At 41.0% G+C, this 21,889-nt stretch overlaps 1 protein-coding gene across 4 annotated transcripts in view; it reads right to left on the bottom strand.

Annotated features, from left to right (window-relative positions):
* Positions 1-21,889, bottom strand: part of TTC7A (tetratricopeptide repeat domain 7A) — a 282,224-nt gene that overhangs the window by 84,429 nt on the left and 175,906 nt on the right. For all 4 annotated transcript variants that reach the window (XM_039529567.1, XM_039529569.1, XM_039529568.1 and 1 more), the window contains 2 exons: positions 5,846-5,962; positions 1,309-1,406 (listed from right to left, as the gene is read on the bottom strand). In XM_039529567.1, coding sequence (XP_039385501.1) covers positions 1,309-1,406; positions 5,846-5,962 — 215 coding nt within the window. The remainder of the gene's footprint in view (positions 1-1,308; positions 1,407-5,845; positions 5,963-21,889) is intronic.

The following is a 21,889-nucleotide window of genomic DNA, read 5'->3' as shown; positions in this document are numbered from 1 at the left end:
TGTAGGGCATCAACACTGTGAGCCATAGGGGCTGCATCATCTGTAAACAACAGGTCCCTTATGGTGATCTCCTTCACCATCGTCTTAGCTCTGATCCTTGACATGTTAAACAAACCTACGTCATCTCTGGTGCTAAGACAGACACCTCCCGAACACCACAGAACACATACCAAAGCAGGAATGAGAAGTAAATATTAAATAATGTAGGAGCCAGTATCCAATCCTGCTTCACTCCACTGTTGATGTTAAATGAGTCAGACTCCTGGTTTTCATACATTACAGTTGCCTTCATGCCATTGTGTAAGGATTTCACAAGGCTTAGCAATATAGGTGTACAACCAAGCTTCTTCAGAACTATGTAAAGCCCTGACCGACTAACTGTGTCATATAGGCTTTTGTTAAATCTATAAAAGCTGTGTACAGTGGAATATGCTTCTCTCTGCGTAAGTTTGCATAATCATGTGCTAAAAACATTACAACATGCAGTTTGCATTGGGTAGTGGATTCAAGACCTTCACATAACTTCCCCCTCAGTGGGCTCAATGTCTGGTGTCTGAAGGAGTAGTTGTAAAGTTTGTTAGAATCACCAGTTCTCATATGCTCTCATATGGCCACCCACACAAATTGACACAACTCTCCCAGCACAATCCTCCTAAACACAAATTAACACAACCACCCACACAACACCGCAACCAGCATTCACAATAACTCCAAATATACATAGCCCCTCATGGCAGCACATGCCCACCATTTGCCAACAAATCTCCCAGCACAGCCCCCCGCCCCAGACAATAACCCCAAACATCACTCTAGAGCCTATATTGTCTGTTAAGTTTGTGATGGAAACAGCTACAAACATGGCTGAGATCTCTTTTTGTCCAGAATATCACCAGGTTGAATCATCAATGGGATATGTTGCCTGTTACCGTCCAGTTTTTAAGTTCTCAGCCATTTTTTTAAAACACATAACTTTATAAATTATACCCATATGACAGCATGGACTTTCACCTACTAGTACTAACAGGAAGTTCATATCTAGCACTTTTCATTTACAGATATCAATGTACTTTACCAAAAGAGGTAAGTATCATGATGTCCCTTTTATAGATGGGGAAACTGAAGTAGAGATAAGTGAAATGACTTGCCCTGGTCACACACCAGGGCAGTTACAGAATCAAGAATAGAATTCAAAATGCCTGACTCCCAGAGCAGTGCCCAGAACACTAGAAAACACCACCTTCTCTCTCTTATGAAAATATGCATTTGGTTTTGGAAAGCAGAAAGTTTTTTAAAAATTATTTTCCTCACCAGAGTCAGTATCATGCGCATCAGGGAGAGAAAGATGCATCCCATTGTGCTTTTTGATCATCGGCACTTCAGTCACACTGCTTTCTTTCTCAGAGCCACTGTAACGAAACAAGATGGTGTTAGGTGGCCACTGACAGAATTAGGTCTCCAAAACATGCAGTAATCCAATCGAATGGCCATTAGATTTGATAGCTGTACCCTTCAGTACAGGGCAGTGGCTGTTGAAATGTACTGGGGAAAGAGTTCTGCTGATTTTTCTCCAAGATCTGAAAATTGTTCATGCTGAAACATCGTTTTAGACTAAAGAAAGTGGAGTGGAAAATAGCTCTCAAGGATACTAAGGCCTGGTCTACACTGGGGGGGGGGGGGGGTTGAACTAAGGTACACAAGTTCAGCTAGCTGAACTCAAAGTACCTTAGTTCGAAGTACTTACCCGTCCTCACGGCGCGGGATCGAAGTCCACGGCTCCCCCGTCGACTCCGCCACCGCCGTTCGCGGTGGTGGAGTTCCAGAGTCGACGGGAGCGCGTTCGGAGTTCGACATATCGCGTCTAGATGAGACGTGATATATCGAACTCCGAGAAGTCGATCGCTACCCGCCGACCCGGGCTGGTAGTATGGATGTACCCTTACAGTAGGAAGCAGTCTTGCTCAGGCAGGGGATAGACAAGATGCTCTAACAGGGCTTTGCCATCTCTAATTTATTTGATTAGCTTTGGGTTCTGTGCAGAAAGCCCCAGCATCCTTGATCTGTGAGGGTCTCTGCAGATTAGTTCACGGGAACATTGTTACTGGCTAGAATCAGGGCCAAAGGATTCTCTGCTGCATAGACCCTCCAGCACACCACAAGGCGGCACAAGCGGCCTGGACCACTGCTTCTCTGCATCGATTCAGAGTTGGTGCTAGCATGAGGATTTGGTTCATAGGGAAGGCAGTTCCACTCCTCTTGCACCAATTGTCTCCTACCACATACCTGCTAACGGATCATTTTAAGAGGATTAGCACCTTTCTCTCCCCCTCTGTTCTGCCTGAACAGAGGAAAGGAGAAAGGCTACTGCTTAAAAAACTATTACATTACGAGGAGTTCTTGTTCCCCAATTTATGATACATACATTTGCTTCCAGCTATGGTCTTATCCAGAGGCATCTGCAACAGCAGCAGTGAAGGGGGGCCTTATCCCAGAGGAAAAAAATGGAATATTTTGCCAGGTAGATCCCCTCCTATATTATGTCACAGCAGAACTCCATTTATAGTTATTTTTTGTGGAGGTTTTTTTTGGGGTGAAGGTGGGTAAGAACCAAAACACATTTCATGATTAGAGCACTTCTAACACTACACCTCTACCCCCATATAATGCGACCTGATATAACATGAATTTGGGTATAACGCGGTAAAGCAGCGCTCCAGGGGGGCGGGGCTACACACTCTGGCAGATCAAAGCAAGTTCGATATAACGCTTACCTATAACGCGGTAAGATTTTTTGGCTACCGAGGACAGCGTTATATCGGGATAGAGGTGTATACTAAAACTATACATTTATCTAAAAACTATTTACAAGACAAATGTTCAAGATACTAGGGAAGTTGCACTTGCAAAGCAAGAGCTACAAGCGTTCCGGCTAACTGTCACAGGCGGTAAGAAGGAACTGAAGTGGCGGTGGGTTGGCAGGGCCCTATATTCAGTGCCATGAAGGCGCGACCCCAGGGGGTGCCCGGTCCAATTTGATGGGTACTGCTAGGGGGAAAACCTTCCGGCTACCATGCATGCGGCGCGCACACACCTAATTGGAACTGACATGAGCAATCACTCAAAGAAGAACAGAGGGATGATGATGTCTGCTCTCACCACTCACCAAAGGGCAAAGGATTAAAAAGAAAGGTGGCTGCTTCTTGCCACTCTTTTCAGACACACATCAGAGTACACTGCTCACTATCCAGTTAATACTTATCTCAGGAACATTAATAAAGTTACCATGGAAGCATAATTGATCTGGAGGCCTTATCTTTGAGTTGAATCAATCCTCGGGCATGGACTGCATTCTGAGATTTTGGTTCATCTGATATTTCATGCCTGTGTCCTGGGTTTATTTTTGACTCTCCCATCACCACAGATCAGCTTTATAATAGTGAAATATAACTAAGGACTGTCTTTGCCTGCTACATATTTGTGGCCTGAAGGCCTTTTATTATGAATATTATTATTATTATTAGTGGTGCTCACAGTAGTAGTATTAAGTAGTTTTTTCTGAGGTTTTGAAATCCTACTTGAGATTCCTCACATGGGCCCTGAACCCCCAAGGGACTCCACGCTAACATTTGGACCTTCTCACACAGAGCTCATTTCAGAACTGGGCCATGGTAACCCACAGGTTGAATTTTACTTTGATATATCATCTGGAATTGCTGTTATTAATTTTAAGTGTTAAAACAACTGAAAGAAAGACCTAATTCTTCTTGCATCTTTGTCTTATCTATATAGGTATCTACAGAGCATCTGCAGTGATCTTCTTTGCTTGTGCTACTGACTGACGCCTAAAAGCAATGTCATGCTTATGGCGCAGTACACGTAGAGGAGTACTACATTAAACACACTACTGATGTGAGGTAGAATATTGTATGTAGGTAGAAGTCACCATTAAGAAGTCAATGTTTGACAGCAGTTACCATGCAGTGATACCTGAGATACTACATTATATCCCTATACATAGAACAGATGATAAAATGTGCAGATGACAAAGATCAGCAGGGTGATAAATAATGACGAGCAGAGGGCAGTCATGCAGAGTGATCTGGATTGCTTGGTATACTTGGCCCATTAAAACAGAATGCATTTTAATACAGCCAAATGCAAGATCCTAAATCTAGGAACAAAGAAAACAGTCCATACTTACAGAATGGGGGGCTATATCCTGGAAAGCAGTGATTCTGAAAAGGATCTAGGGGTCATAGTGGACAACCAACTCAGCATGAACTTCCAGTGTGATACTCTTACAAAAAGGGCTAATACGACCCTTACATGTATTAAACAGTGGAATAGTGAGGAGGAGTAGAGAGGTGATTTTACTTCTGTATAAGGCATTAGTGAACTGACACTGGAATACTGTGTACAGTTCTGTTGTCCACATTTTCAAAAGGATGTTGAAAAATTGGTGAGTGTGCAGAGACAAACCACAAAAATAATTTGAGAACTAGAAAAAATGCCTTACAATGAGAAACAAAGAGAATGCCTTTGAGTGAGAGATTTAAAAAGCTCAATCTGTTTAGTTTATCAAAAAGAAGTTCAAGAGGTGATTTGATCATAGTATATAGGTACCTTCACCGGGAGACAATACTAGGTACTAAAGGGCTTTTTCATTTAGCAGAGAAAGGCATACCCAAGAACCCATGGCTGGAAGTTAAAGCCAGACAAATCCAAATTAGAAATAAGGCACATTTTTTTTTTTAAAACAGCGAGTGTAATTAACCATTGGAGCAAACTACCAATGGAAGCGGTGGATTCTTCATCTCTTGACGTCTTCAAATCAAGACTGGATGCCTAGTAATGTGGAAAGGCATTTTCAAAGGATTAGTACCCAGATTCCTTAGACACCTTTGAAAATCCTACCCGCAATATTTTTAAAGCTCTTAGTCAACCCTGTTGCAGTTGGCCTAACACAAGGGCATAATGGAAACGGTGTGAAATATTTGCGAAAAAAACACCAAGTCCCATTTCAATGGGACCATTTGTGTGAGTAAAGATTATTTACTGAGGCCTGAGACCTGTGGAGGCTGAGTCCTGTGGAGAATAATGATCCGAACAGGTCAGAGCTGATTCTTCTACTCACTTTCTAATGACCGCTTTTTTGGGTCTATTTTAATTGCTGGTGAGTTAACTCTGTAGGCAGTTTCTAATAATCCCTCAAGGAAGATACAAGTTTAAGCAGACACATTTATGTATGTATAGTTCTTTTATAAAGTGTATGTAAATACATGCACAGACTGCTGAGGCCTGCAGATTCTTAGCAATTTACCCCTCTTCCCCCGCAACATTTCTGAAGGTTACAGTTTTATCCAGTGGTGGGATAATATGTGCTAAGTACCACCAATGACACTGAAAGTGATACAGTGTGCAAGGCTTGTGTGATGAGAGACAATCAACTTAGTAACTTGAGCGCTGAAGATTTTTCCTTTTTCTTGGGGAAAAAATGTGGGACCATATCCTCTGCTGGTATCAAACAACATAGCTCCATTGACTTGAATGGGAGCTGATGGGTGCTCGGCATTTTAGAAACAGTCAGGCCATGTAAGTGTGGATTTAGATGCTTAATTTTGAAAAATTTGGCCAAAAAGTGATTCTTTAGCCTCAAATCCTTATTTTTATGAAGGTTGGAATTATATAAAAAAATAACTCTTAAGGTCTTGGCTTTACTATGTATTTTTTAAAATTTGTATTATTTGTTGCCTTTCTGCAGAGCAGAATATCTTGAAAATTAAATCATAAGTTAATTATATCTCCATTTCAAAGCTCAAATTTGTCAGACTGCACATAAAAAACTTACCTGTGCTGTGAAAAGTTATATACCATCTGCCACATACGCAACATGTGTCTACAGGTCACCAGAGCTTCTTCAGGTCCTTTATGCACCCGTTCTAGCTTTACTTTGGTGAAGAGTAAGCTACAAGACACACACAAAAAAAGAAATCACTAGACTTTGCCAGGGTCTCATGCACAGAGTACACAGATCCATCAACACTCCGGCTTGCTCCCAACAGATAGCATTGTCACTTGCTTTGTACATCTGGCTCGGGGGTGGAGTGGGGGAAATAGCCTCACTAGAATATGAGACACTTCTCTTTAGTTCAAGTTTGATATCCCACAGGAAATCAGAGCATTGACAATACTCCCTGACCACAGCCACATTGGTGGGGCAGATCTAACAATGCAGTATTAGAAACAATGCATTTCAAAGCTAACCAGTATTTAAAAACACCGTGAATCTTTTATTTTAGACAGCATAATAAACCTCATAAGAATTGCCATAATGCACAGGTTGCCAAGACCAATGATCCTTCTAGTCTGGGATCCTTCCTATGGCATTGGCTTATAACATACATTGCAGAGAAAGGTGAGTAATAAACAAAACCATCCCCTGTTTACACCTGACCAATTATGTAGTCCTATCTGCAGAAGGGAAACATTTCTTCCTGATCCTAGCTGGTGATCATCTTATGCCCTGAGGCAAGAACGTTGATAGTTTTGTCCTAGCTAATATAACTGCACATTCTATTCTTATTCCTAGAGAAACTGTATTTTCACAGAGTGCTGACATGCAGCAGAATTAGGGCACGGAGAGGTTATATGAAGGAGTTATTATTGACACAACCTATCAGTTGCTGCTAGAATGCCACTTAACTTGCTTTGTTTTTTTAATTGGTGAGATACTAAGTTTCTTATTTACTGATTTAAATTTAGCTCTTTCCTTTATATGTTACTGTAAAATCAAGGAAAAATACTGAATTTCTAATTAATTCAGTACGATTGCGGATTCATCTAAAATAGATGTACGTTAAAATACAACAGTAATAAAATAGGTCCCTGGTCCTCCAGTCAGAACTGTGAGGATGGACCCTATGCCCATGTGGAACCTCACTGACTTTACAGAGACAAGTTGTCTCAAAAGCAGACAAAACCCAAACCATGGTAGTTTTATAGATCAAAACCAACACCTTCAACTGCCCTTGGAAATTAACCAACATAGACTATGGAGCACAGATCTACAGTAATATGCAGAGTGGGCAGTCACTTTCTGCACTAATCAAAGTTTCCATGTGGCCTTCAGATGTAATTCCAAATAGAGCACATTTCAGTCTGGAGGTGAAATGGATCACTATGGAGAAGTCCACAACTAAAAGAAACTGTAGCAATTTTAAACCCAAACACGGAAAAAGAATGCACTCCTCTGAACATACTGAAGCAGTCAGGATCCAACAAGACTCCCATGCTACAAATTTAAGTGAGAAAAGGCAGCCAGGAACAAATATTCCCTGGGATATTTCCTCTGGTTGCTTCACTCACCCACCATTATTTCTGTCTGATCTGAGCTTAACAAATGCTAGTAACAACATATCAGGTGCTGAGACATGTTGAGCCTCCCATTAAAATCAGGTGCTCCCACTAAAACATGGATGCTTATCAACTTTTAAGATTTGGTCCATGGATGATAAGAACACCACAAACGTTACAAGGTGTGCACTTAAAAATTAAATTTGGAGATGGCACAAAAATTGGGAGTGATAGTAATGGGAACAGGCTGATGCCTTGGTAAGATGGGTGTATTTGAACATGTTTTAATACAGCCAAAACAAAGTCATACATCTAGGAGCAAAGAATGTAGGTTACGCTTATAGGATGAAGGACTGTATTCTGGAACACACTGACAATGAAAAGGACTTAGGGGGTCATGACAGATAACTAAATGAATGTGAGCTTCCAGTGCAAAGCTGTTGCTATGAGAGCAAACACAATCCTCAGATATAAAAGTAGGGGAATATCGAATAGGAGTAGGGAGGTAGTATTATCTCTGTCTACGACCTCAGTGAGACCATTGCTGGAATATACTTTAAAAAATACTGAAAAATTTAAAAGAGTTCAGAAAAGAGCTAGGAAAATTATCTGAGGTCTGGAAAACATTCCTTTTAGTAAGAGACTAAAGAACCTCAATCTATTTAGTTTATCCAAGAGAAGGTTAAGTAGTTACTTGATCACAGCCTATAAGAACCTACGCGGGAAAGAGATTTCTTATATTAGATTGTTCTTTATATCTAGCAGAAAAAGGCATAATGAGAGCCAATGGTTGGAAGCCACATCTAGATAAATTCAGATTAGAAATAAGATGCACATTTTTAACAATGAACATTAACCATTAGAACATCATCGAAGGATGTGACGGATTCTCCATCATGGTCTATAAAGCAAGACTGTATCTCTTTCTAGAAGACATGCTCTAGCTCAGACGTAAGTTTTGGGCCTGATGTAGAGATCAATGGATGAGGTTTTCAGGAATCTATTGAGCAGGAGGAGTCACATGATACACACCAGAAAAGCAAGGACAAAGATCAATAATCAGTGGGTGACTCTACAGTCATGGATGTTACAAACTACCAAATACAATATTAATGGAATAAAGGAACATTGGGATGAAGCAACTGGTGCCATACCTGTCAAGATGCTATAAAGCGAGGATATGATAACAGTGTTTCCTTTCTCTGTCATATCTATCTATATAGATAATGTAGTTACACACACAGATAAACAAACCGTATAACATGCTTTAACACAGCAATTAAACACTAAAGAGACAAATACATGCAATTATTTCTCTTCTCATTATTAGAACACTTACTTGTTTACACTCAATGTATGAAAGCTTCCTTGGATGAATATGCAATGTTCTATTTCAGGAAAGATAGTTGTTTTTTTCCCAATTACTAAGTCTCAGCAGGACATTATCTTCAATCATGAGACACAAGCACACCAGGGTAGAAAAAACACTTAACTCTTTAGCAACTGTTTCTGCAGTGGAACATTACCGAATCTTAAAGATACCAATACTAGGTTAACTGCTGCAACAGTTAACCATTGTTAAGAGTTGTTTCACATTATGTTATAATATCATTAATGAGGCTGGTGCACAAAGGGGAACAACATAAATGGCACAAAGAAACGGAAGCTATGTTGACAACAGAAGCACTAGAGATGCAGTAATACATAACGGTTGCCAGGTGGAAACGAAATCAGTATGTAAGACTAATTATATTTCCTAGCTTCTCAAAGGTTATTACAACAATAAAGAAGAAAACACTCAAATTAAATAGATGACAATGTCACTTTGATCTCTAGCTCTTGATTTTATTCTGAAGATAGAAATACTCTTGCTACAAATGAACCCAATGGGTCTAGTTTCCCATCGGAGTATGCATGCAACGCCCATCAACAGAAATAAAAGTTGTGTGCATAGACTGGACTTTATTGTGTTTTGTTAATATTATTTTTATTGCACTCTTGTAGGGTGCTTTCAATATTAATTGAGTAGACTCAGAACAGATTAAACATACTAAAATAGTATTGCAATTATCAGTATAGAAACTGATAATTCCGTTACTCAATGGAAATAAAAACAAAGTGATTTTGGTTAAGGCAAATTGCTACTATCCATAGGTAGGAAGAGAGAGAAAGATACGCAGATCATTTTTGCTAATGAGAATAATCCCAGGGAAGATAATGATGGAAAATAACTGGTAGCTGTTCTTCTATTTTATGTTAGATAGTAAGATCCTTAATGTAGGTTTCTTTTGTTAAATTTTATATCTGTGCAATGCATAGAATAAAAGGGTCCCAACCTCAAATATGAACCTCTAGTCATTACCACAATACAAATAAATGACAATGTTAATTATTTCAAATTAATTCTTTACATGATTGATTTTGATAGATGGATTAGTTTGTACAGAGCCTTAAAGTTAGATTTCACTTGCACTTGCAGAATATGCCCAAATATACTCTTGAGGGTTTTCTGAACTTACAGATCTAGTTCCTCAGCTTCTCTTATATCCCCTTTGTACTGCTCCAAAATCCTAAAGAAAAAAATAAGTCTCTGTTTGAACTACAGTGCTCCTTCACCAATTGTTACATCTTGCCTTAAAGTGAGATTCTAAATTCTTTGGGTCGATGACTGCCTTTTACTGGTGTTCAATTTCTAAATGGTTTATAAAGGGTCAATAAATGTTATTAGCATGCTACAGACATAAGTGCTACTGTTATAAAGAGCCATAAGCAGTAGGTGATGTTATAGATGAGTATGAATGGTTATAAACAATGGTTATCAACAAACTATTAAACTTTTGGACTCTAATATATAAAAATGGATTACCCATTAATTAAAGCATGTATTAAGTATTTATTAAGCCTTTATAAAATATTTATAAATGGAATCTGAATATTAAATATGGTGCTTTTACTGGGTCTGTACAGCATCTAGCACCATTAGATCTCTTGGTGCTATCATAATATAAATAATAAATACTACTACTTGGGAATCTCAAAAAGCCATTAGAGCCGGGGTTCTCAAACTGGGGGTTGGGACCCCTCAGGGGGGTCGCAAGGTAATTACATGGGGGAGTCGCAAGCTGTCAGCCTCCACCACAAACCCCACTTTGCCGCCATTTATAATGGTGTTCAATATATAAAAAAGTGTTTTTAATTTATAAGGGGGGTCGTACTCAGAGGCTTGCTATGTGAAAGGAGTCACCAGTACAAAAGTTTCAGAATCACTGCGTTAGAGAATAATGAGCACTACATAATAATTTAGCTTTATGTACTGTCATTCACCACTCTTTTTTGGCCCCCAGTTCAGCAAACCACTTAAGCAGGTTCTTGAAGTTAAGCAGATGCCTTGGTGTTTTACTGAATCAGGGCCATAATCTGTTAATGTCTTCTTTGTTTAGTGGCCTGGATTCTCTAAATCCTAAACCTAAATACTGCACTATTTTTTGAAACACTGAAGAAAGAAACAGTGATATGATCTCCCAAGATATGTAGAAAATTATCTAAATTAATTAGAGTTAAAATATTGATTTACTGTATCTAGATTTTTTTTAAAAATGATAAAATTACATGTGTTTAAACACTACTAGCTCATTTAGGAATGCACATCACAGAGACAAGAGAAATCTGGTTGCTACATGCATCTCTGAATGAACTACTGAAGTCTATGCTTACCAAGCCTTTGAATTAGTAAAGCAAGGCAGAGTTTTCTAGATTCCCTATGCAGAACACCAAAAAATTTGGCCTGTTTCTGAGTGACTATTACATTGTTTTGTTCATCAGACCCATTAGCAATGTGATAAGTACTTTGTAGAAGTGGATAAAGACAGTGGCTAGATACCTGAGAAGTAATCTGAAGAACACAAAGAAAATTATAGTTTTCTAAAGAATTAATAAAATGATGAAAGAGTACCTGAAATTCCAGAATATGGAGGAACATAATTTTCCTGAAAAGGGGAACTCGCTATAATCTAACAAACGTAGCCTTGCACCACCAATAATCAGTTTATGTTTTGCTACAACAACAAACAACAATATTCATGATGGAAACTATTCTAGTAAGGAAAAATAACAACTCAAAATGCATGGCTGTTTCTTAAAAACTTTACAACAAAAATCTCCTATGCCCTGAGACAAAGTGTTGAAAATTTGGGGTTAAAAAAAAAAGATTTATTGGGATAAAAAAGAAAAGAAAAAAAAGGAAAAAGGGTGGACATGTCAAGGAGTGGGAGAAGAGGGCATAGAAAAAGAGTGTGGAGAATTGAATGCTAAATTCAAGCTCTCTGTCCTGATATTCAAAGTCCTACGTTAGAGTTCTACCAGAGAGATCCATTTTCCTTCCAGACATGACCTCTCCTAACAGTTATATTCCAGTGAAGCTATGAAACTCCCAACCAACATGGGGAGGCTTGTGAGTATAGAAGATGGAACGTTCATAGGAGCTGGACCTAGACTATGGAACTCACTCTCTACAAGTTAAAAATGACCATAAACCTCACCATGGTCACAACTAAATGCAAATACATTTCTTTGACTTGGTTTTCCTTTAACAAGGTACACCTCACCCCCTGCTACTTCTCCTACAGGAGAGATATATTAGTTATTATTACACTTATTAAACTAATTGTGAGGTACTCAGATAGTGAAAAGGGTCGTGCAAGTGTCTAGACTGTTTATTTGTTAAACTGTGACTCTCAAGTCGCATGTAAAATGTGACTTAAATGATTAAGGCTGCAACAAGAAAATTCAGGCAAACTTATTGCCTCTCTTAGGATCATAAACCCACAGATGAGAGCTCTGAATTAGGATGAGAACCAAGTTAGCAGTAACTGGGTAACTTTACCATTTTAAATAATAAACAGTGCCTCTTTCAATCTAGCACTTTTTCATCAGTAGATTTCAAAGTGCTATACAAAGATAGGTAAGCACAAGGACCTCTGTGGGATGCTTTTTCTATGGGATTTTACAAAGGATAGGTCAATACCAAGACACAAACAGAAAAAGTTCCCTTATTTAGTGTTAGGATTCCCCATCACTTTTGGTCCCCATAGATTGTAACAGTATTGCTTGTTTTCTCACTTGGCTTTATGTCACTGAGTTGTAAAGTTCAGATGTGGAGTTTTAGGCCAGACCTCTCTCTAGACATGGGCATGTCTCAAGCTCAATATGGACTGTTTAATGTATGGATTCTTTGAAAATCCTTTTAAAGCTATGCTAAGGACTAGCTCATTAGGCGAAGTTGTGTCTTGCTCACTTGGTCAGGGTCATACTGATTGACAAATTTGGGGTTGGGAAGGAATTTCCCTTTAGGTCAGATTGGCAGGGATACTGGGAGGGATGTGTGTGGGGGTTCATCTTCCCCTGCAGCATGGGGGTGGTTTGCTTGCTGGGATCACCTAATCAGTTCCCTGCCATTGCAGGGACCTCTGGCATTGGTGGCACCTTGGTCTCTCCTGTTTTCTACCTTAATTTTCTGAGTACTGAAATGTTTTGGTCTCACTAAAGTCTTCGGTCTTAATATAGGGGTATTTAAGGGTATGTCTTCACTACCGGTAGGATCGGCGGGCAGCGATCGATCCAGCGGGGATCGATTTATCGCGTCTAGACTAGATATGTGATATGCAGGAGGTCAGATTAAAGCTAATATAAAGGTATGTCTAATTTTAAACACCCATTTCTGTCCAAGTAGGAGATCAATGATGTCTCATAACTTAGCAGTCATCTTACCAGCTGCAGCCACCTTGAAATCGTATTAGAGAAATCCATCTCTATCATTGGCTGAAGTGTGCACACAACTCCTCCTTTGCCCTTTGGCTTGCATTCAGTTCTTTCTTTGCTTATAATTTCAGGGTACACAAGATATTCACGTGGTAAACCTGAAAAGCCTTTTCAGTCTTCACTCTTTTTGGCAAAGCATGAAAAGCAAAGCAGTGGCAGTTCCAAGTTCCACTGACCTTAATGCTACTTTTGCTTTTAACTGTAACTGGTTCCTCAGGCAAGAGAGCAAATATCAGCCACCGGTGCTTTTGCTAATAACTTTTCCCTGAGGATCCAGACTTTACAAGGGTTATAATCTAATTTGTTAATCCTCTGTATTTATAGCTTATTCCCAACAAATGACTGGATTGGATCCAGATTCTGATCACCTCTGAATATTGAGCACTAATTTGATCTGAGTTCATCTACATTTGTACTTAATGACTCCTAAATTTCCATATGTCGGTACTGACCATTAAGTGCTGAATGTCAATATATTTCTGTTCCCACAGAATTAATGTAACTGATGTGGTAATCCACAGAACCATGTATTTCCCTTTCTCCAGCTATAAATCAGGTAATATGAACAGTACAAAGCAATTATTATTTTCAGGTAAAATATTGTAATTTTGTTTATAAAGCACATCTTTCTCCATCAAGGCTCATAAGGGGCTGTACATCATAATCAAAACATAATAAAAGTGGAATTAGAACATTTTAAAATTCACACAGAAGTAGTTTCAATATGAACGAAGAGGGATACATATGTGGTTGGAGGGTATTAAATGTACAGCAAAAAGTGGCTATAGTAAAAACACATCTGTAGTAAAAGAGCTGAGGTGTTTGTTAAAAAGTGGGGCGAGATGAGCTGGGTTGGATATTGCAGGAGAAAGAATTACGCACACCAAGTTAAGATGCGACCTCTTACAGCCTGAGTGATAGCAATGGGACACCTAAAAGGTGGTGTCAGAATACACATAGCTGCCCCAATGAGGCTCAGGGAAGAAGTCTTCTATATAATCAGGTTCTATGTTGTTCAGGTTTTAAAATCAAAGAATGCCAACATAAAACCCAAACTGCCACTTTGCCCACAGCCAGTGTAAATAACACAGGGCGGACAGAGTATGATCATGATTGCTCATACCAGTTATTAAACCATGCTGCTGCATTCTAAGCAAGTTGGAATAGCAGAGCTGTCCTGCTGACAACTGTGCAAAGAGGTAGTTACAATAATTCAGCCTTATGTTCACAAGAGCATGTGTTGCTGTGGAAGCTCATCATGGGAAAAGGAGGCACAGACCACTCATGAAAAAAAATATTGGACGCAGATCTTTCTACAGGAAGGGTATGATGGAAAATGACACTAAAACTCTTAACCTGACTCTCTTCCTATGAAAGAATCCCTTCAGTAAATTGGGGTAGAGGGAGGAAAGTCACCTATTAGTATTGTTCGTTATGATTTAGATTGGGATAGTATTCATGTTGGGGTAAATACTTTCCAAAAAGAAAAAGGCCAGAGTTCTGTCTTCCCAATGGTGAGACAAGGGAACTCTTATGCATTTTCCTAACTTAAGTAAAGCACTGACAATACTGGCCCATAATGGTAGTACTTGTTTAAAAAAGTTTCTGTAAGTCAGACACCACTTGCTTTAAACAATCAGCATGGACAAGGGTTCAGCAAATGGTGGGCCTCATGGAAACCCATGCACATCCTCATCACACACTCAGGGAAGGAAACTAACTGGGAGTCACTGGCTTGTGCAGTCACACATCCCAGACTCAGCTGGTCTCAAAGATTATCACAAACTCCTCACAGTAATTAACTGAAAAAATTACCAATGGTGAGAGGCAGTTTGGATCAATTGCTACCAATCTCAAAGAATTCAGAAGGATGGTTAGCTGAGGCAAGAGCATCAGAAGCTCCCTAAAAGTGGGGGAGGACCACCTGCACCTGCCCCTTCCCCCAAGGACCCGCCTCTTCCCCCGTGGCCATTGAACCAAACTAAACCCTGTATATAATGGAGACCACTTCAAGCTGCCCCACACCCCCAGCATCCCTAGTTCCAGCACCTATGTCCGAGGTCCCGCCCCAGCACTGCCCCTTCCTCCTGGGGCCCCACCCTCACACCACTCCTTCCCCCAAGCTCCTGCCCCCCACTTGCTCCTCTCCACCCCTCCCCCGTCGCTCACCCTTATGACCAGTAAAATGTGATGGAGCCATGGCCCTCTGGCCCAACCTGTTCCAGCACCCCTGAGCTAAGGACAAGATGAAACACACATATCCATGCACACCTTTGGCAAGTTTTGTAAATTAGAATCCAGTAACAAGGTATCCAAAGACCACAGGCTATAAGCCCTTTTCTAAGTCTCTTTTCAAATGAATCTCTCTACCCTGAACTCCATAATCTACCACACTGCCTAGAGAGACAAGGCAGGTGAGGTAATAGCTATTATTGGACAAACTTCTGTTGGTGAGAGACAAGCTTTCAAGCTTACATACAGCTCTTCTTCAGGTCTGGAAAACTGAGAGCAGATCTACACGACAGAATTACTTTGGTATAACTATGTTGCTCAGGGCTGTGAAAAATCCACACCCCTGAGTAATGTAGTTATATGGACTTAAGCACTGGCATAGACAGTGCTTTGTTGGTGGGACTTCTCCTGCCGACATCGCTACCGCCTCTCGCGGAGGTGGATTAACAACGTGGATGATAGAACTCTCTCCCATCAGTGAAGAGTATCTTCGTTAAAGCACTACAGCAGCAAAGCTGCACCGATGCAGCATTTTAAGTGCAGATTGCCCTCACTCAGACCATGTCTACACTGGTGTGCTTCCAGTGGCACAGCTGTATCGATGCAGCTGTGCCACTGCACGATCAATCGTGTAGCTGCTCTATGCTGTCGGGAAAGAACTCTCCCGTTGACATCATAAAACCACCTCCACAAGCAGCGGTAGCTATTTCGGCAGAGACGCTCTCCTGCTGACATAGCACTGTCCACACCGGTGATTCTGTCAGTGTAACTTACGTCACTCTGGAGTGTGGTTTTTTCACACTCCTGAATGACATAAGTTATACCAACAAAAGTGGTAGTGTAGACAAGCCCTCAGATTGTTCCAGCTAAATACAAGGTGGAACAGATTGTTTAGCTTAAGCAGTTAATAAATATTTCAAGGGACTATTCAAGGTGAAGTGGCCTGTTAACACCCCTCCAGTCACAGGGAGGAAATGGGTGGGGGGAAGGAGTTGGGGTGTGTGTGTCTAAGCTCGAATGATAGTCTGCACTACAAAATTAAGTCAACCTAAGGGTATGTCTACATTGCACAGTTGTTGCCAAAACTTTTGTCTTTCACGGGTACGTAAAGCCCCCCCCGCGAAAGACAAAAGTTGCAAAAGTACCAACAAAATACCGCAAAAGAGTGTTCACACACGCTAACTTTTATCTACAAGGCTGTGTCGACACAGCCTTGTCACTAAAAGCTGCATAGCATAGGCAAGCCCTAAGTTACATCAACATACAACCACCACAGTAATTGAATTGGTTTTACACATCCACACTACGCTCCGTGTGTCGGCGGTGTGTGCCTTCACCAGGTGTGCTTGCACTGATTTAACTGCCAGCGTGGGGCGCTGTGGGATGGGTTCTGAAAGGGAGCAACAGGCAATGTAAGTAATGCAGAATCTACAAAAGTGGTTCTCAAACTTTTGTGCTGGTGAGCCTCTGTGTGCAACCCCCCTTTTAAATTAAAAACACTTCTTTACCTATTTAACACCATTACAAATGCTGGAGGCAAAGTGGAGTTTGGGGTGGAGGCTGACAGCTCACGACCCCCCATGTAAGAACGTTATGACCCCCTGAGGGGTCCCGATCACCAGTTTGAGAACCCCTGATCTACAGTGACACTGCATCAACCTAACTACACTGACTTAAGTGCTATGCCTCTCGCAAAGCTGGACTTATTAAGTCAGTGTAGTGGGCGAGTTACATCGGTGGGAGTTACATTTTAGTGTAGATCAGGGGTCGGCAACCTTTCAGAAGTGGTGTGCCGAGTCTTCATTTATTCACTCTAATTTAAGGTTTCACGTGCCAGTCATACATTTTAACATTTTTAGATGGTCTCTTTCTATAAGTCTATAATATATAACTAAACTATTGTTGTATATAAAGTAAATAAGGTTTTTAAAATATTTAAGAAGCTTCATTTTAAAATTAAATTAAAATGCAGAGCCCCCCGGACTGGTGGCCAGGACCCACGTAGTGAGTGTGCCACTGAAAATCAGCTTGTGTGCCGCTTTCGGCACGCGTGCCATAGGTTGCCTACCTCTGGTGCAGATGCTTACAGAGTAGGTTGATGTAGACTGTCTTACATTGACCTAATTCTGTAGTGTAGACCAGGCCTTGGCAACAGAAGTTGGTCTAATAAAAGATATTACCTCACCAGCCTTGGTCTCTGTGATATCCTGGGACCGTCACAGCTACAACAACACTGTGCCTAGATACAGTATTCATCAACAGAACTGTGTTAGACACTTGTGGTTTCAGCTTCCCATAAAACCCTCAACTACCATTAAGGTTTTTGTTAGATGTGCCACTCCTGCCTTAAGTAAGACATCTGCTATTACAGATACCAATTTCTCTTCCCTAAAGGATCATTTTAATCAGAAATTGCCAATGCAAAAAAATCAGACAGACAGACCGACCTTCTTTATGCACAGAATGAGAATAAATGTCGAGTTATCTTGGTTTATCCCCATTGTTACTTATACAATATAATTGGAATTTGCTCAGATCATTATACAAGAGAAGGATATCAGCCAATCATAGCCTGGAAAAAACAACCAAACAACTCTGAAATCATTGAAACTTTGTGTGTCCTAACTCAACTCTTCCTTCCAGAGTCAGCTTTTGGGCGCTGCAAGGCCCTTGACCACGGCTTGCCCGGATCTAAGCAAACTAGAAATGGAAAGGAAAATCTGATGTTTTATTTAAAAACCACTACTGCATGTTTGTTGCTGTTTACCTTGTGAAGAGAGCCTTGGTAACACAAGTCAATATGAACTGATTGCTAGGGTTGAAAGCTGAGATTTTCAAAGGGACCTAAGGGAATTAGGCACCCAAATCCCTTTGAATCTGAATGTGAGTGGTGCACCTAACTCCCTTATGGTCCTCTGCAAACCCTAGCCTAAAGGAGCAAGCAGAGCCCCATTGTCAGAGGAGGAGGTGAAGAATTTAAAGATTTCCTCCCCCAGCAGAGGCACACACATGTGCATTCAAACACGATTTCCTCCCTTTGCGAATGCGTGCACATACACACTTCTTATGTAAAAAGAACTGATTACGTTTGGGTATGTCTCCACGAAACACCTCCCTTACCGGTTCCCAAAATCTCAGGCCAGCTCTATGCATAGTGGTCTGATACCAGATGGCAGGAATTAGATCTATTTGGGGCAGGGAGGCAACAATAAATTGTCTCACGGACCTACCCAAAAAGCTAGGTCTCTTTTCTTCCCGCAGAGGCCAGCCTCTCAAACACTCACTCACTTTTTGATGCAGTCCTTGAGTAACAGTTCCAGCCTGAACCTCACTTCCAAAGAGACATCCGTGGAAAGTCAAGGAAAACAGTAGCACAGACCCAACAGCTGGCGACAAAAGCTGAGGGCTGATTCTCATTTACCTTTTTGCCCTTTTGATACCACTCTGGCACTGTGAAGAGGCCTTAATCTGGGTGTTAATTACAGTTACCTGCACTTTCAAGTCCCTTTACACTGCCAGAATGGGGTAAAGGGCCTTAGTGTAAATGTAAAATCAGACCCACAGACTGTTTATTTACTAGATGGTCACATCTTGTTTTGTCTTAGGGTGCAATAGGACTAAGTATCGTTGAGTTGGAGTAAGCTCACAGCAAAGGCCTGCTCAATTTATTAACTGCCTCAGCTTAATTTCAGTGCTGAGTTACCTGCAAGAGCCAGTTAATTCCTTGTACGCTCTTCTATCACAGCCATTATGCTTTCATTAACCTTCTCTGGGCTTCTGCTAATGCACTGGTCATGTCATCAATTAAAAAAAATTGGCAAAATTGGAGCACTGCTTTTTTGTTGACATCATCAACACCAAAGTTGCTGTCTTTTCAAATAATTCCATCTTCCTTACAGAGTTTGTTGACATTAAGGGCATATTCACTAGTTAAATTAGTGCAAGCAGCATTGCCTGAAAACATCCATAGTTTTAGATGAATGTATCTATCCATACACATGCTTTTTATATGTATATGCACACAGACACATAGCCTATATTATACAGTACAACCTAAGGATACATATACACTACAGCTGGGATCGACGCTCTGAGATTGATCCACCGGCGGTCGATTTAGCGGGTCTAGTGAAGATCCGCCAAATCAACAGCAGATCGCTCTCCAGTCGACTCCTGTACTCTCCTCCCGATGAGAAGAGTAAGGTAAGTCAATGGGAGAGTTTCTCACGTCGACCCTCCGCGGTGTAGACCCTGTGGTAACTCAACCTAAGGTACGTCGACTCCAGCTACGTTATTCACATAGCTGGAGTTGTGTAGCATAGGTTGATTTATCGTGGTAGTGTAGACATAGCCTAAGAGTTACGAACACCAGAGTTACAAACTGACCAGTCAACCACACACCTCATTTGGAATCAGACGTACACAATCAGACAGCAGCACAGACCAAAAAAAAGGCAAATACAATACAGTACTGTATTAAATGTAATGTACGAAAAAAATAAAGGGAAAGCAGCATTTTTCTTCAGCATAGTAAAGTTTCAAAGCTATATTAAGTCAATGTTCAGTTGTAAACTTTTGAAAGAACAACCATAAAGTTGTATTTAGAGTTATGAACATTTCAGAGTTACAAACAACGTCCATTCCCAAGGTGTTCGTAACTCTGAGGTTCTACTGTATATAAATACAAATATGAGAGAGATTGAACTCATGACCAGGGATTAAAGGTTTGATAGGCATGAGTCTGGAATGACTGCAGGTTAGCTCATCTATTGAGTGTGTAGAATCTTACACCATCACTTCATCATTTATTCTGCTTGTTTATTTATTTAAATTACACTAGGAGAAAAAGCATCTATTCTGAACTTTAGGTGTCCTTAACATAATTTTCAAGCAATAATATATATCTAGCATCTTCCCACAAACTTAATCAAATATCTCAATATATATACACAAATACCAGCCCTTTATCATAGTTCCCTCACAACCTCCTTTCAAAAACAAGATTCGCAACTTGTCCTGAAGGTCAATGAATTTTGGATGTTTCAGCCCAGGAGGATGAGTGAATTCAGAATCAATGGCCCCTCTAGAAGAACATGTTGCCTTAAGTCCGTAATCTTTTCTACCAAAAGGGATCCAGCTTGAGTGTCTCTGCTAACCACTAGTGCAACAGCATGGCACAGGGTGGGAGGCAGGACTCTCAGATAAGTAGGTCCCAGCCCATTTGGGATTTTCAAGTCAAAGCCAATACTTTAGACTGTAACCCAATGATGTGAGGCACTCAGCAGACTATTGCTGGTGTGAAGGAAAAGTAGGCATAGGTTAGTAGAAAACTAAAGACAACCACAGAAGTGGTCACGAGTAAGGACAGGCTACCTGGTAGAAAAGGAAGCTGTCTCCGACACAGTTCAAGATGCGGTGTAGTATTCCTCTCTGACATTGCCTTCTTAAGCCTGGTCTACACTATGCGTTTAAACCGGTTTTAGGAGCGTAAAACCGATTTAACGCCACAACCGTCCACACTAAGAGGCCCTTTATATCGGTATAAAGGGCTCTTTAAACCGGTTTCTGTACTCCTCCCTAACGAGAGGAGTAGGGCTAATATCGATATTACCATATCGGATTGGGGTTAGTGTGGCCGCAGATCGACGGTATTGGCCTCCGGGCGGTATCCCACAGTGCACCACTGACCGCTCTGGACAGCAATCTGAACTCGGATGCAGTGGCCAGGTAGACAGGAAAAGCCCCGCGAACTTTTGAATATTTCCTGTTTGCCCAGCGTGGAGCTCTGATCAGCACGGGTGGTGATGCAGTTAAAAATCAAAATAAAGAAAGAGCTCCCGCATGGACGATGCAGACGTGATCGCTGTAAGGGCAGGCAAATCTGTTCTATCAGTGCTCCGTTACAGAAGACGAAATTCAAAATCATTTTTTAAATATCTCCAGACAGATGCCATAGCAGGGACTCAGCGCACTGCTGCGTGACAAGCGTAACGGAAAGCCAAAGAATCAAATGGACGCTCATGGACTGGAGGACTCAAGCTATCCCACAGTTCCTGCAGTCTCTGAAAAGCATTTGCATTCTTGGCTGAGCTCCAAATGCTTCTAGGGTCAAAAACAGTGTCCGCGGTGGGTCAGGGCATAGCTAGGCAATTTACGCCCCCCTCCTCACCCCCAGAAGTGAAAGGGAAAACAATCCTCTCTTGACTCTTTTACATGTCACCCTATCTTTACTGAATGCTGCAGATAGACGCGATGGTGCAGCACTCAACACCAACATCCTTGCTCCCCCCACGCTATGGCTGGCTGATGGTACAATACGACTGGTATCCGTCCTCGTCATCAGCCTATTGGCACATGGGGCAGTGCAAAAGGACTGGTAACCATGCTGACTAGCATCTGTTAGGTCGATCAAGGGCGCCTGGTCCTAATTTTTCCTGGTAGATGGTACAGTATGGCTGATAACCATCGTCGTCATAGCAACAGGGGGCTG

The sequence above is a fragment of the Mauremys reevesii genome, linkage group 3 (assembly GCF_016161935.1).
Source record: "Mauremys reevesii isolate NIE-2019 linkage group 3, ASM1616193v1, whole genome shotgun sequence".
Lineage (NCBI taxonomy): Eukaryota > Metazoa > Chordata > Testudines > Geoemydidae > Mauremys > Mauremys reevesii.
The sequence above is the reverse complement of the archived record's forward strand: the minus strand, read 5'-3'. Positions and strand labels throughout refer to the sequence as shown.